At 42.4% G+C, this 17300-nt stretch overlaps 1 protein-coding gene across 1 annotated transcript; it reads right to left on the bottom strand.

Moving 5' to 3' along the window:
- Positions 1-3720: 3720 nt before the first annotated feature.
- LOC132986633 (uncharacterized) lies at positions 3721-7773 on the bottom strand. Its single transcript, XM_061053139.1, has 5 exons — positions 7644-7773; positions 6613-6847; positions 4722-5057; positions 4250-4537; positions 3721-3983 (listed from the first exon to the last, which is right to left on the bottom strand). The coding sequence occupies exons 2-5, from the start codon at positions 6701-6703 to the stop codon at positions 3856-3858; spliced, it is 843 nt and encodes a 280-aa protein (XP_060909122.1). The 5' UTR covers positions 6704-6847; positions 7644-7773; the 3' UTR covers positions 3721-3855.
- Positions 7774-17300: the final 9527 nt, after the last annotated feature.

The raw sequence follows: 17300 nt of genomic DNA, 5'->3' as shown, positions 1-17300 counted from the left end.
TCAGAATCAGAATCAGAATCAGAATCGTGTTTTTAAAAGTACATTTACACATACATGGAATTTTTCTTGGTGTATTATTGCTAAACAATTAACAAGGAAATAAAGCAGAACTAGCAACAACTTACATATTAAAGTATAAGAAGTGTAAGAAGTAATAAAGTATAAGAAGCAATTACAATATATAAAATAAAATTTAAAAAATGTAAAATGTAAAAAAACAAAAAGTGTACAAAAGGTGTAATGTAGGAGCTGTGCAGTCGACAATGAGAAAAAGTCTTACAGTGTATGTAACCTACTCACAGAGTGCATGTGAAGAAAATACATGGATGGAGGAGTTATTCTGGTGGTCCCACTGATTTGTTGTTATCAGTCATGAATTAATGTCTGAGAAGTTATTTACACCACATAGATAAAAGCACAAAGATAAAATAGCACACAACCTCATTCCAAACCTGTTGACCCAAAGAACACTAGACTGGATAGTACAACCAACAAACTTTCATCTACCTCAGCTCGCACACAGAAGATCACTTAGTAAGTGCTATTTATTTGTGCTCGAACAGCGTGATGGAAAACCAACAAAGTCATGTGGTCGCTACAACCTGCAGAGAGAGTGGACCTGATGTATTACAGATGGACAACAAGAGTGACTTAATTGTATATTACCATATTGTTCTCAATATAAGGCAAGAGTTTTTTTTATACGAAACACACTTGAACAAAGGAAGACCAGGGGGGGACACCAGGTGGAAACACCCGGGGGTACACCAGGGAGAGACACCAGGGAGAGACACCAGGGGGGGACACCAGGTGGAAACACCCGGGGGTACACCAGGGAGAGACACCAGGGGGGGACACCAGGGAGAGTCACCGGGGAGAGACACCGGGGGGGACACCAGGGAGAGACACCAGGGAGAGACACCAGGGAGAGACACCAGGGGGGGACACCAGGTGGAAACACCCGGGGGTACACCAGGGAGAGACACCAGGGGGGGACACCAGGGAGAGTCACCGGGGAGAGACACCGGGGGGGACACCAGGGAGAGACACCAGGGAGAGTCACCGGGGAGAGACACCAGGGGGGTGACACCAGGTGGAAACACCTGGGGGTACACCAGGGAGAGACACCAGGGAGAGACACCAGGGGGGGACACCAGGGAGAGACACCAGGGAGAGACACCGGGGGGGACACCAGGGAGAGACACCAGGGGGGTGACACCAGGTGGAAACACCCGGGGGTACACCAGGGAGAGACACCAGGGAGAGACCCCAGGGAGAGACACCAGGGGGAGACACCAGGAAGAGACACCAGGGGGGGACAACAGGGGGGACTCTTTGATCGTCAAAACAAAGTGCATCAAAAGTAGGTCAAACAACAAATGACGCAGAGTTATGATGCCAATTTGAATATAATGATTAACAATGCAGCAGTCATTAAAAAACTGTCAAAGAGCCAAGAAATATGTTGTCACAGAGTGTAATGTCTGAAGATGAAGAGCCCAAAATGACCATCACTTATGGTCAATGAAAATCTTACGGCAGTCCTCACAGCGACGTCTTCCAGGAGAGTGTGAGAATGAATGTGCAAAAAAGAACCAAGGTATGCTCACACTCACAGAAGCGTGTGAAAAAAAACCTGCAACCCCTCATCTCACCAAACACCTCTATTTATATATGTGCGAAGAAAAAGGTGTGACATTAGTCATGGTGAAGTTTACAGGCAATGATAAATTGATGCATTTATTTAATTTAGAAGTTATCATTGTTTTTGCGATTTATCCCTGATTGTATAAAAGTCGGGGTGGCATGTCAGCTCACACTGTACGACTGAATCGTTTACGACGCCTGACCAGACCTTGAGATTTATGTGCTCACACTGTACGACCCGATTGTCGGACACGGCCGGAGAGCTCACACTGTACGAGTGAAATGGGGAACGGAGCATTGACGGTTGTTAATAAAGTTTAATTTGAAAACTCCAACGGACGGCGGTTGGTGAAAGAGAAGGAAGTGAAAGTTGTTGTAGGATATAGGAAAGTTGATAAAATTGTAGATATATGGAAACAAGTTTCAGAAAAGTGCTGCACTGATGATCTGTACCGAAAAAACAAACAAACAAAAAAACGACGGGTTGCGTCCTGCCGCTGGTCGCCATGACTACATTCCTCCCTTGTCTCTGGTGATTATATTGTAGTCATACACAACTTCTGCCGGACCCTTTCATGACGTAATCATCAAGATTTTACATTCTAAATATCAATATCATGTTTGAAATAAATCGGGGCGTCCCTGACGATCGCCGGGCAGATTGGGGACGTTAAGATTGGCTCTTTGCTGCTCACACTCACAAGATAATCTGAGCAGATAATCGGGTCTGAGCAGCCTTGAGTCGGGAGTGACCCTGAGATTGTCGGGAAGGAAGAATCGGAGCTCAAATCGGCCCGGTATCCTGCAGTGTGAGCCAGGCTTTAAAGGGATACTTCACCCATTGAAACATGAATCTGTATTGACATTGGGTCATATATGTAGAAGAAATGTGAAATACATTTTGAAGTTGATGCCTTCTTGAACGAGAAAAGGCAGAAAGTGTCTTTTTGGCTCATCAGGATGAAAGAGACCAACTCCCAGGATGCACAGCACCGCAGGCCACTCCCACTAAGGTCCTCTACAGACATTTACAACACATTCAGCCGTTTCCTCAACTGATTCCGAGATTTCTTCAAGAAGGAATTGGCATCTTGGAAATTCCTGGCAGAAAACGGACTCTATGTCTGTGTTCATAGGCAAACTGTTGGCAGAAACTGCCTCGCTGCTATATTGCGGTTCGTAGAGATAGCCAAGAAAATCCGATTCGAGCACAAGACCTTCAAATTCCCCTCCATCCATATCAGATGAAGTTGAAACATACTTTTTTCGCCATTGTCGATTCTTATCAGCTTTCTCCATAGAGCGTTGTAGTTTCACCCCCGCTAACCACAACAGCCGCCAATGATGCAAAATGACGATTTTTGCGTCATCAGAGGCTCCTTGTCAGACCTAAAAATACAAAGGAAATGAGGACGGGAAGCACGACCATTCAAAAATACTACCAGGTTTCTAATGACACAAAGCTTAATGCAAATGGGTGAAGTATCTCTTTAATAATTAACTTAAGATAACATTAATGTTAACCAGCGTTAAGGTTTGAAGAGTGACCGTGTTTAATGACGACTTTCAGCAGAATGTATACGTGGTTGTCATAGTTACATACTTACACGATTGGTATTTTTGACAACAATAAAAAAACGTAACAAAGCAACTATAGTCAGGACACTTTCCATCTTCAACATCTGTTGTAACTACGGTAACCGCAGATGCATTCAGCTAAAAGTTTCCCGTTAACATGGTGACTTTTTAAACCATAACACCGGTATTATTAAAAAAACAACAAAAACATCAGCTCTTTGATTGTGGAGTTCTTAAGAGGCCATGGTGACTTAGAAAAACTCTAAATTACACGTGTCAGTGTTGAAAATCTACAAATTCTTCTCTCTTGTGGCGCTCAGGAAGTACCTTCACGTATGTCAAGCAGCATTTCACAATAAAAGTTCCTGCAGCAGAGACAAGCATTTTTGTTGTTTGGCAAGTTTGATTCTCAGCCCCACTTGTACATGTATCGTGATATTTATTGTGTCGTGTGGTCCATACAAATACCGGACATTGTTATAAAACAGGTAATAGTACTGTTTTGTATTTTTTTAATCACTTTTATTGAAGTAACAGTGTTTTCCTTTGATGCAGGACTTTCAAAGGTACTTTTTCTATGCGTTAGATGTTTTCCTGCATTTTCTTTTCCCATGTGATGAGATGACACACTCAGCATCTTTGTTGGGTTTGTCGCCTGAATCTGACGTGGTCCACCACCAGAACCATCAAGGCCAAACCCAGTACAGCGGAGAAAACAAGCCGTACTGTCACTCCAGAGTTACACCAGCTGAGCGTCTCTGAGGGACGAGATACAAAGAGAGAGAGAGAAAGAAAGGGACTACTGCTGGGACCTTTTAAAAGAATGTGCCTGACTCTGATTCAAATATTTCAGATTTAAATCACTGAATCTGTTGGAAAATACATTTATTCATACATCTGAAAGTTTTCCAACAAACAGAATTTTTATAGTTGCTTCAGAATAAATCAGAGAGAATGTGCAAAAAGAGGAGAGCGACAAAGAGGAAGAGGAGCATTGTGTTCCCCAGCTTCAGCAACATCATACCTCCGTTGTTTAGACACGTGTCTGCTGTGTGCAGTCTGCTGCTCTTCTGATCCACAGGGTTTTCAGCCACACAGCTGTACTCGCCTTCATCACCCTTCGGTATCACCAGAGAGAGATGCAACGTAGAGGACGGATCTGGACGGCTCGTCTCATTCAGCTTGTCTCTGCCTCTGAACCACAACAGTCTGAGCTCCCTGCTGTTCTGCACACTGCACTCCACTGTGAGCCAGCTACAGTGGCTGTTCATTGCAGTCATGTTGATCCTGATGGACGGACTGCAGACAGAAGCTGGAAGACAACAAGAGAAAGCAGATTTTAACAAGTGCAGCTGAGATATTCCTGCTATTGAGTCATTTTACATAAACAAATTCAAGGATGGAAAATCAATCCTTTATTCACAATGAAGCCTCCCTGAGGGGCTCTCACCCTACACGGTCCGATAGACTCATCGTATGCAGTCATATGGACTCACCGTACACGATCAGGTTGAACTGCTGGGATAAGATGTTAACGCCGATGGACTGGCACATGTAGACTCCGGAGTCACTGCTTCTGAGCTCAGTGATGCTCAGTGATCCAGACTGAGGGTCCAGCTTCAGTCTGTTCCCAAAAGACTTGGTGTAGTTCGTCGTCACAACTCTGTTCCTCATTCTGGCGACCCGCCTGGCGGGTTTCTCCGGTCCGAAAATCCACACCACCTCAGCCCTGCTGTCACACCTGTCCTCTCTGGTGTTCAGGGTGACTCTCTGACCCAGTTTGGCTTGAACCATCTCTCTTTCTTCATCTGAGCTCACACAGCACAGCAGTACTAAGGGAAAGAGCAGGCGTGAGACGTCATCCTAAATTAACTCTCATGTTCTCATTTTTCAGATGTGCCCTCTCCCTTCATTTAAAGCACAGCTGAATGGTTTCAAAACAAATCTAAATGTTGGAATTGTCAGTGTGTTATTTTGATTTTTTTATGCAATGGACATTGCTGTTTTCACATTGTTTATTATCAATCATCCATGTTTGTGAAGCATTTTGGTCGGTTCAAATCGTTTTGATGTGCTATAGAAGTAAATTTGACCAGCCAGAGATCTGCAAAGAAGAAATAAAACTGATTCAGTTCTACCGGATTACTCCTTTTTTTTTTGTTTGTTTAAGGTTTTTCACTAACTCTAAATGGCAGCAATACCGAAAATGTTGTAAATGCACAAAATACAGTGCTATCCATATTTTAATTTTCATTGCTGGTGAGAACAGTCTGCTGCCCCCCTTGTCCTGGCAGCAGAAGCCAGGCTCTCAAGGAGACGGAGCTCCCCCAATTTTCAGCAAGGTGATCTAGCACTACTACCACCCGACGTCCCTGACGCCCAGCCACTACCATCGGGCTGTGTCGTCCCACAACCACCACCGTCCTCATTCATGCATTGTTCTCCGACCTCCACCTCAGCGGTAAGGAAGTGTAGACAACAGGAATGCGAGGAATACAAAGTAGAAATCCTTCCTGCATATTATCCCATATGCTCTTTTGTAAAGTGTATTGAGATAACACTTGTAATGAATTGGCGCTCTACAAATGAGGGCTCCCCTGTGCAGCTGGGTCCCAGAAGGCGTTCCCCTTTTTCCCCCTCTTAAAGCAGCCATTGACAAATCTCAGTCTAATGCATGATCATTTGGAATTTATTAAACACAGAGTGGAAACAGTCATTACAGATTTCAGAGGAGTTAACACAGACAATGTTGGAGATAATACAACACAATAAAACACATCATCTGTAGCTTCACAGGTCATGTCTGCACCGGAAGAGGGAATGCTACTCCTCTTCTACAGAAAACAAAAAGTCTTTATGGAAACGTTTTTTTCAGGTACTTTGGCTCTGTCAACTCATCAAAATAACACTTTGAAGATTTTTTCAAACTCTCCAAACTTCAAAAAAAGTACTCCAATTTGAATAATAGGGAATGTGACTTTCCTTACATCAGCTGTGCATTTATTCCTAACTGCCTAATAGCAAGCCAACGGGATACGGGATGGATCCCCTGAGCAAGAGACCGTGCTCTGTTTTTTGATTTGAAAAGATTTGACACCTCAGGGGACATGCCACACCTCTAGCTCCCAGTGGAAAATTCTTAATGGTGGAGTCCCACTCTAAATGGGCTCATTTTTATCTGTTTGACTTCCTGATGAAGGCTTGAGCCGAAATGCATTTAAGTGTCTCTTTAAGGTCCACATGACCATGCTGTGAAAATAAAAGCCTGATTCAAAGGCTTCAGGTGAGTTTCAGCCTTGTGCAGGTTACCTATATATTCAGTGCTGAAAACTTTTAAAAGGTTTTTAAAATGTGAAGAAAAAACAGAAATAAAGAAAAGTATTTTACCTGCAGTGACACAGACAACCAGATGTTTTCTATAAGCCTCCATGGCGTGTGTTTGAGTGATGTGAAAGGAAATGAAAGCCAGCAGTGTCATCAGTGGATTTTATTTCCTGTGTTCTGGTGTATTTCTTATGCACCAGTTTGTCATGCAGGTGGGTGTCTTTAACTTTTAAACCACATGTCCTGCATGAACCTCACATTCTCGCTAGATTCAAAGAGCCGTCATTCACATGTTAGTCTGAAGAAGAAATAAAGAATGAAAGAGACAAGTTTACTCTGAGGAACATTTTACTTTAGTAAAGGTTTCACTTTTAACTTATTACTTCTTTATTTTAATTCAGGCTGCTCCAATTCAACTTAATGCTGATAATAAAGCCACTTATTCTTGCTGTTTACAACTTTTTTCTCATAAAATTATGTCTTTGTTTTGTTTTCCTCTTTTTTGTCAAATTTCCACTTTTTCCTATAAAATAAGGACTGTAGTTTATAAAATGGTAAATGGACTGATATATGAATGTAGAGCTTCTTTAGTCTTCTGACCACTCAAAGCTCTTAAAGTATAAAAAAACAGAACTACAGTTAGTTTTAAGTCAAAGCTGCCCCTAACAAAACAGAGAAAGCGGAGATGTTTTAGAGGAAGTGAAGAGCAAGAGCGCCGTTAGAAACAGACAAATAAGGTGTTATTTCCTGATCATTTTTAAAACTCTAAATAACTTTGCACGAATGTACAGGATGACGTGCAGGGTGGATGCATTTCATCAGTCTGTATCTCAATTTCATTGGATTTTCAGAAACATGTATTAAAAACTGAAAAGTAGTTAATTATTTTTAGTTTCAAACTAAAAAACTTTTAAAACTTGACTTTCTTCATCTGAACATTTTCCCCGGTTTTAAAATGTCTTCTTTCTAAAGGGCTTTCTGCCTCACAAAAGACAACTCCACTCTCTCCCTACCGTCATATCCGCAATCTTGAAATGAGTTTTGACCGCCACTTCTCCTTTGTCACCCAGCTCACAAGAACCACCTTCTTTCACCTTAAAAACACATCCCGACTCGATTACTGCAATAGTAGCCTTTAAGGCACATCATCCAAAGTCCGCAATAAACTGCAATACATCCTGAACTCTGCTGCATCCCTTCTCACTCACACCCGTACCACATTCAATTCAAAATCCTGCTACTCTCACACAAAGCCCTTAACCACCAGGCCCCCTCCTACCTCACTTATGTCTTCTACCGTCCAATGCCAGATGCAACCAAATTTACCTACAGACACAAAAAAAAGTAGCCTGAAGCTGATCCTGCCAACATCTGGTCTGCACCACAAAGAACCAAGCACCGAACCTGGTGGGGACAGAGCCTTCTCCATAGTTGCCCCCTCCCTCTAGAACTCACTCCCCACACATATTCAACACTACAACAAGCTTTTAATGTGTGTCTTTTATTTTGTGTGTAATGTTTGTTTTGTCTTGATCTTTCTATTTTTACGGATGTGTAGTGTCTTGGAGTTCCTGAAAACGCTTTATAAATAACATTTATTTTTATTAATATTTGTATTATTGTAATGTAACGTGCACTATTGGTAATTTTGGCAAAAGGCACATCAAAGTCAAGGAGAAATTTCTGAGTTTTATATCAGGTTTAGTATCATGTAAAAAAGCATGTTGGAGCTATTAGGGAAACAATGTGTTTAAACATATGAACAAGGAAACAACCAGTGAACATGGAAGCAACATGTGACTCTGCTGAAGGTCAGCGTTTGAAAACCTGGGGCTCGTTGCAGGTAGCAGAAAAGAGATGTTTCCTGTTTGACACAGGCATGAGGCACACCGAAATAACCACATCCTACACACACACACACACACACACACACACACACACACAAACACACGGTTGTGTTATTTTTGAAACTATACTGCATATATGCACCTTATGTCCCGAAGAAGTATGAAGCCCCTTTCATCGACTGTAACAAACTGAAGGTGAAGTGTTTGTGTTGTTTTGTGATTTATTTGTGAACTGTCACAAAAGTCTTTCCAGAAACTTTTTTACAACATGGTGCCCCTTATCACCTCTGTTTGATTACCCCTGTCTATTTAGTCTCTGTGTTTCTTCCCTTCTGTGTAATTCATTTAATCGTTTATTTTAATCGTCAGGGACAGTGTACAAAAAAAACATCAGTCTCAGAAGAGAAGAGATGCTTTGTACCAGATTTAGCTTGCTAGCTAATTTCCATCTGATCTGTCAGATCACTGTTGTTGTTTGTCGTATGTCGTTCCGTAAGTTTTTCTCTTGCTCCTGTGTGATTCCTCGAGGCTCACTGTTTTTTTACCCTTTGTGGTTTTTTCAGTTGGACATTTTTTGACTTGATTTTAAGTAAGTTTTTGTTTGCCTCTTTCCTTTTTGCTAAAATAATACTTTTGTTAGTTTCTGCAATTGGGTCCTTCGTTTTTTCAACCGACCGTGACAGTTAGACAGCTGAAAAAGCATCGGAGGTTGAGTCTACGCTTATTTGTTAACATAATTATTTTTAAAATGTTCTTTGTTTTAGACAGATGTATATTTTACTAGGGAGATATTACGCTCATTTAACGTAAAGTCACATTAACCATTTATTTTTAAACTGTTTATTAAATATAAGTTGGTATAGTGGTAGACCTGTCCCCTCCCCCACTAACTAATCAGGTGAGCTTATTAAGGCAGCTGTATGCTAGGTTCAGGCGTCCTGCTCCTGTCTGGCATGTGCATTTGTGTTTGGTGTTGCTGCTGGTAGGTACAGCCTTGATTCAATGTGTTTCTTGCTGGTTTTGAGCGAACTGAACTGAATCACTTACTGAAAAGAGTCGTTAATTTCTCAACTTCAGTTGCGCTCTCCCGTCTCGTGTCTCTCTCTTTAGACCGTAAGAGACGCTCAAGCCCGCCCTCCCTCTCCATTTCATGTCAGTGACACGTACTGACTGAACCAACAGGACGGAGTCGGTCGGGAGCCCTGTCTCGCTCAAGCCCGCCCCTACATCTCCCTCTCATGTCTCCAAAATCGAGGAAGTAGCAAATATTTTATTTAACATTTAGGTGTCGCGAAAATGTATGTGCTTTTTATAGCTGCTGTCCGTTTGCAAACGGCTTTTATATCCAACTTAATTTCACTCAGCTGACTGTTTTAGTAGCCTATGTGTGTGACTCGCAGTCTCGCACGTTCACTGAACTGTAGTACTGTAGATTCTCTCTCTCACGTGGCATCAGGCAGTGAGTGATTCGTTCACTGAACGTACTGAACGGGAGCTCCGAGTCTCTCTCTCTCTCACTCTCAGTCAGTTAGTTATTCGTGTACTGAACAGAACTGTCGGGGAAAATATATATGATTGTTTTAGCAGCTTTCAGTTTGCAAACTGTAGCTTTACCCAACTAAATTCTCAGCTCATTGGCTTATTATTCACCACCGGCTGTTCTCAGTATGATCGTGAGCAGAACTAAACGTTCGGCCGTGTTTCAGCTTATTAAATTCTGATTCACAGGCAGAGCTGTAGAGAAGTACTGAACGAATCACTTTACTGAACTGATTCTACTGATTCAGTACTGAAAGAACTGCTTTTCACATCACTAATAACATCCTTGTTTGGTTGTTGCTGCAGCTTTAATATCTGGCCTGTGGTTCCTTGCTCTCCAGTTTCATCTTGACTGAAACCCTGTGGTGGTGAGTAGGGTGGCTCAGTATTTTTAGCTTTGAGTTGAAGCATTGAGTTGAAGGATTTTCGCCTTCAGTACTGTTTTGCCTTTCGTACTGTTTTGTCCCAGTTTGGCAGTGTTTTGCCTTTAGTACTATTTTTGTTCCCCTTTGTACTGAAGTACAGTAAAGTCTCCTTACTACTTTTTGGTCCCTTTAACTCATTGATTGTCCCTGTTATTTTTGTTTGGTTTATTTTTTTGTTTTTTTGATTACTTTGACTTTTTGTTTATTAGTTTGCCGACAACTAACTGGAATTTGCTTGTTTTTACATTGTTTTGTCATTTAATTATTTGTGCTTTTCTTTCAGCCACTTAGTTGGTAGGCTAGGTACCCAGGGGGAGGTCCCCACACTTTGCATGTGAGTTAAGAGCACTGGGTCACAAATAGACAGCACTAAAGTTTGGATTGCTGTGCTGCACGAAGGTGAGCATGTGGTAGCACCCCCACACCTTCCTCAGTGTAGTCTGCCTCTTCACTCGTGGCTTCAGCTCAGTTTTGGTTTATTTCTGGATTGGTAGTGTTCTAAAGCCTCAACTTTACATTTAACCTCTTTTAGAACATTTTATATTCTGTGATAAAATAAAAATATATCTTAATTCCCCTTATTAGTATTTGTGTTATTATATTTAACAATTTTTCCTTCCCTACAGCTTCAGTCTACCTCATTTTGCATATTCCCTTTGCTCTATAAAAATAAATTATGTCTCTGCCTCACCAGTTTTCAAATCTGTGTGTCTTAATTATTTACATTTGGAGTTATAAGATTTCCTGGGGTGCAGGACCTCAGGTGGTGTTGTCGGTTGTTATTTGACTTAATTAGTTATTACATCACCAAACTCTTGCCACAATAGCACATTTTTTTTCTCTTCTAACTCTCACAGGCACCGTGAGAACCGATGCTCTCCTGGTTTTCTCTTTGTTCACATTTATTGTCATGATTTCGTCTGCTGACAATCAGACACACGCCAGACCCTGTCAGTCCCCTTCTCGAAACAACGCAACAGGATCAACTACTGATCCAAATCTACATCACTGCAATGTCTACATCAATGACCAAATCAATACAGAAGACCAAGTCAATGACCACAACTGAGAACACAGTCAGTTTGAAAATGTTTTCCAACCATTTATTTTCCTTCTATAAATTAACAGTTGCCAATATTACACTTGCAAATGTATTTCCTTTCTAAAGGCAGGGTTGGTCATTTTCTCCAGAAAAACACAAGATTTTTCTTTATGATCTAGGTCCCGACATTCATGTGCTCTGAAAAAGGAATGAAGAAATCCGTCATCTGTAGCAGTTGTAAACCTGTAAAAACTTTGGCTAATGTCTGCCACGAGGTACCTATTTGTTGAACCAATTAATCAATTTTTATTTGTATAGCGTCAACTCATAACAAGTGTTATCTCGAGACACTTTACAAAAAGCAGGTAAAATACCTTACTCTTTCTCTGTTAACATTACAAAAGAGCAGGTAAAAGACCTTACTTATTGCTATATTACAAAGATCCGGCCTATCCATCATGAGCACTTTAGCAAAGCAGCAAAAGTTAGAGTGGTAAGAAAAAACTGCCTTATTAAAAGGCAGAAATCTTCGGCCGGATCCCAGGCTCATGACGAAACAGCCTTCACAGGCCTAGACTTCTTCTGGCAGGCCGTCAACCAACGATCTCGAGGAGCCTAAGAGAGCTCAAGGGCTCCCAGGAAAGTAGGTGGTTAGTGACTGAGATTTACAGATAGATACATGCAGTAGTATGACGTACTGTATATGCACAGAGAAAGAGAGGAGCTCAAGGTGCCAGTTCCCCTGGTAGTCTAAGCCTATAGCAGCATAACTAAGAGCTGATCTACACCAGCACCAGCCCTAACTATAAGATTTATCAAAAAGGAAAGTTTTAAGTCTATTCTTAAAAATACAGATGTGTCTGCCTCCCGGACCCCGGCTGCAAGACGATTCCAGAGGAGAGGAGCCCGATAACTGAAGGCTTTGCCTCTCATAGTACACTTAGAGACTGTAGGTACCACTAGTAGGCCTGCATTCTGGGACCGTAATGTTCTCGAGGGGCAGTACGGCACTAGTAGCTCCTTAAGATAAGATGGTGCCTGGCCATTTAGAGCTTTGTAAGTGAGAAGGATCTTGAATTCTATTCTAGACTGTATAGGGAGCCAGTGCAGAGAAGCCAACACAGGAGTAATGTGGTCCCTTTTCCTAGTTCTGGTCAGTACACGAGCTGCAGTGTTCTGGACTAGTTGAAGAGTCTTTAGAGACTTACCAGAGCGCCCTGACAAGAGAATTACAATAATCCAATCTGGAGGTAACAAATGCATGAACTAGTTTTTCTGCATCATTTTGCGACAGGATATTCCTGATCTTGGATATATTACGAAGGTGAAAATAGGCTGTTCTTGAAATTTGCCTGATGTGAGAGCTGAAGGACATATCTTGATCAAATAGAACTCCTAGATTCCTAACATGGTGCTAGATGCCAGGCTGATGTCATTAAGGACAGTCAAATCACTAGAAAAAGTCTCTCTGAGGTTTTTAGGGCACAATAACTTCAGTCTTGTCTGAGTTAAGTAGCAAAACATTTCTGGTCATCCAGGTCCTAACGTCCTTAAGGCACATTTCTAGCTTACATAACTGACTGGTGCCATTGGGCTTCATTGATACATAAAGCTGAGTATCATCTGCATAACAATGAAACTGTATGGAGTGTTTCCTCATAATATTTCCCAGAGGAAGCATATATAATGTAAAGAGAATTGGTCCAAGCACTGAACCTTGTGGCACTCCATGGCTAACTTTGGTGCGCATAGAGGACTTATCATTAACATGTACAAACTGAGATCGGTCTGATAAGTAGGATTCAAACCAACTTAAAGCAGTCCCTGTAATTCCAAGTAAATGTTCTAGTCTGTATAATAGGATCTGATGGTCAATGGTGTCAAAAGCAGCACTAAGATCTAACAAGACGAGCACAGAGAGAAGTCCCCTGTCTGAAGCTAGAAGTAGATCGTTTGTAACTTTAACTAGTGCAGTCTCAGTGCTATGGTGGACTCTAAATCTTGACTGAAACTCCTCAAATAAACTGTTGTCATGAAGAAAGTCACACAGCTGATTAGCTACCACTTTCTCCAGGATCTTTGAGATAAAAGGAAGGTTGGATATAGGCCTATAGTTAGCTAGAGTTCCTGAATCTAGAGTAGGTTTTTTTGAGTAGAGGTTTGATTACCGCTACTTTAAATGACTGTGGTACATAGCCTGCCAGTAAAGACATATTGATCATATCTAATATAGAGTTGCTAACTAAGGGAAAGACTTCCTTAAACAGCTTGGTTGGGATTGGGTCTAAAAGACAGGTTGACGGTTTTGACGCAGAAATAATTGAATTTAGCTCTGAAAGGTCGATTGGAGAAAAACAGTCTAGACTAATATCTGGTCCTGGAACTGTCTCTGCCGTATCAGACTTATCTGCACCAGGTAAGGGCGGGAGGTTACTAATTTTGTCTCTGATGTCTAGAATTTTGTTGTTGAAAAAGCTAAGGAAATCATTACTGCTGAGGGCTAAAGGAATACAAGGCTCAATGGAGCTATGACTCTCTGTCAGCCTGGCTACAGTGCTGAAAAGTTATCTAGGATTGCTTTTGTTTTCCTCGATTAGAGAGGAGTAGTAGGCAGCTCGAGTGTGACGTAGAGCCTTCATATATTTTATATGACTATCCTGCCAGAATAAACGAGATTCTACCGTTTTGGTCGAGCGCCATATTCTTTCAAGATTTCACAACGATTGTTTTAGAGTACGGGTTTCTGAGTTGAACCATAGAGCTATTCTCTTGATAACCTTCTGTTTTAGGGGAGCAATCAAATCAAGAGTAACTCTCAGCTCTCCGACTCTCAACTCTCAGCGAATCCACTTCACTATCAACAAACTGATCTAGCTGAGAGGGACTAAAGCTATCATAAGAGTTTCCAACTGGGTTGAAACACGGTACTGAATCAAAAGCAGCTGAAATAGCTTCCTTAAATCTAGCTACAGCACTATCAGATAAACTTCTAGAAAGCACAGTTTTATTAAGCAGAGATAATTCTGGTAGGACAAAGTTGAATGTAATAAGGAAATGGTCTGATAGAAGAGGATTTTCTAGGAAAACTAAGGTTTTGGATTTCAATGCCATAAGCTAAAACAAGATCCAGGGTGTGGTTAAAACAATGAGTAGGTTCGTTAACACCCTGGGTGAAACCAATAGAGTCTAATAATGACATGAAGGCTGTGCTAAGGCTATCATTATCAACATCCATGTGGATATTGAAGTCACCTACAACAATTATTCTATCACTGCTAAGGACTAAATCTGATAAAAATTCTACAAATTCAGATAGAAATTCAGAATATGGGCCAGGAGGATCGGTAAACTACAACAACTAGAACTGGCTGAAAGGTTCTTGAGACTGGATGTGAAATACTAAGAACAAGGCTTTCAAAAGAAGAAAAATTCAGCTTTGGTCGAGGGTTAACTAGAAGACTAGAATTAACAATAGCTGCTACTCCACCACCTCGTCCAGTGTCTCGAGGTATATGAGTATTAAAATAACTGGGAGGAGTGGATTCATTTAAACTAACATATTCATCTCGACACAGCCAGGTTTCAGTCAAACAAAGTAAATCAATATGCTGATCTGATATCAGATCATTCACTAAAAGAGATTTGGATGCTAAGGACGTAATGTTCAAAAGTCTGCAGTGAATTTTCTGATTCTTTAGCAAAATCGTATTCGTAGTTTTAATTCTAATGAGATTTTGATGATTTACGCCTTTTTTTTCTACGTTTGGATGACTTATAAAAACGGGTCTGGGCCGGGGGACAGACACAGTACCTATAGTATAACTACAGTTCGATTCAGAATTACAGCTATAGTGACTGGGAGACAGATTTAAGGGAGGCGCAGAAAAGCGTGTAAGACTGCAGCTCTGCCTCCTGGTCTGAACTCTGTGTTGTTGTCAAGGTTTTGGACTAATAACCTCTTCTATGTTTCTAGATAATAGAGCTGCACCAAAGTGGGATGGCTGCCGTCTCTAACTAGCAGACCAGGTTTTCCCCAAAAAGACTGCCAGTTATCTATGAAGCCCACATCGTTTGCTGGACACCACCTCGACAGCCAGCGGTTGAGTGATGACATGCGGCTATTCATGTCATCACTGGTCTGATTTTGGAGGGGTCCAGAGAACACTACGGAGTCCGACATCGTCTTAGCAAAAGTACACACCGACTCCACATTAACCTTAGTGACTTCCAACTGGCGTAGTCGGGAGTCATTAGTGCCGACATGAATTATGATTGTATCAAATCTACCTTTAGTCTTTGTCAGCAACTTTAAATGAGATGCGATGTCGCCCGCTCTGGCCCCGGGTATACACCTAACTATGCCCGCTGACTTCGCTAGCTTCACGTTTCGGACTATGGAGTCTCCAATAATCAGAGTTTTATTCTCAGCGGGTGTGTCGTTGAGTGGGGAAAATTTGTTTGAAACGTGAAGTGGTTGGTGGGGAACCGTGTGCTTCGATTTTCGACTATGCTTCCCTCAGACAGTAACCCAGCCACTGCCTCCCGGCTGCTCGGGAGCTATCAGGGGGGAAGTCAAGCTATGTCGGCCCGCACCGGCTACAGGTGGCTGGCTAACTACTGCTGCATACGATGACTCTGACTCAATGGCGCGGAGCCATCTCTCTAACTCAGACACCCTCGCCTCCAAAGCTAAAAATAAACTACATTTCTTACATGTGTCATTATCACTAAAGGAGGACGAGGAGTAACTTAACGTCTGACACGTAGAGCAGGAGAGATCAGGAGAGGGAGAGACAGAAAAAGAAGCCAATGTAAACTGCTAAGCTAGGCTAAGAGTAGGTACACAGTAACACAGTACCGTCGGTGCCTGTCATGGCAGCAACCTAAGAACCCGCTGGTGGATACCAGTGGTTAAGGAAGCCGTCAGGCTGACGGAGGCCTTTCGGGCATGGTTAGCCCAGGGGTCTCTGGAAGCATCTGACAGGTATCGAGTGGCTCAGAGGGCTGTGGCTTCAGGGGTTGCAGAAGCAAAAACCCTGTAGTTGGAGGAGTTCGGGGAGGCTTTGGAGAAGGACTTTCAGTTGGCCTCAAGGAGGTTCTGGCAAACAGACAACTCAGGAAGGGAAGGAGGGTGAATGGATGAGAGGAAGGGAAAGCAGGGCTTGACCCAGGCTGTTATCAGCAGGGGCGAAGGGATGCAGACCCAGACTGGGGATATTGTTAGGCGGTGGAAGGAATACTTTGAGGAACTCCTGAACCCAGACAACATGTCCTCTGAAGTGAAGGCAGAGTCTGAAGATCCGGGGGAAACCTTACCACTAACCTTGGCAGAGATCACTGAGGCAGTTAGAAAGCTCCTCAGTGGCAAGGCGCCAGGTGTGGATGAGATTCGCCCTGAGATGCTAAAGGCTTGTTGGGCTGTCTTGGCTGACACACCTCTTCAATGTTGCATGGAAATCTGGGACTGTGGAGTGGCAGACCGGTGTTGTGGTTCCCATGTTCAAAAAAGGGAGACTGGAGGGTGTGCTCCAATTATCAGTGTATTACACTTCTCAGCCTTCAAGGGAAAGTATCTAGGGTGCTGGAAAGGAGGCTCCGACCGATTGTCGAAAACTGTCAGATACAGGATGATCAATGTGGATTCAGACCTGGCCTTGGGACAGTGGACCAGCTCTTTACCCTTGCAGGGCTTCTTGGGGGTGCATAGGAATTTGCTAATCCAGTCTACATGTGTTTTGTGGACTTCAAGAAAGCTTATGGCCATGTCCCCAGGGGGATCGTGTAGGGGGTGCTGCGAGAATATGGGGTTCCTGCAGGCATTGAAGCAGTTTGCAGCCGAGTGCGAAGTGACTGGTATGAGGGTTAGCACCTCCAAGTCTGAGCCATGGTTCTCTGATG

Source organism: Labrus mixtus, chromosome 2 (genome assembly GCF_963584025.1).
Source record: "Labrus mixtus chromosome 2, fLabMix1.1, whole genome shotgun sequence".
Taxonomy (NCBI): Eukaryota; Metazoa; Chordata; class Actinopteri; order Labriformes; family Labridae; genus Labrus; species Labrus mixtus.
This window is presented reverse-complemented; position numbering and strand designations above follow the sequence as displayed.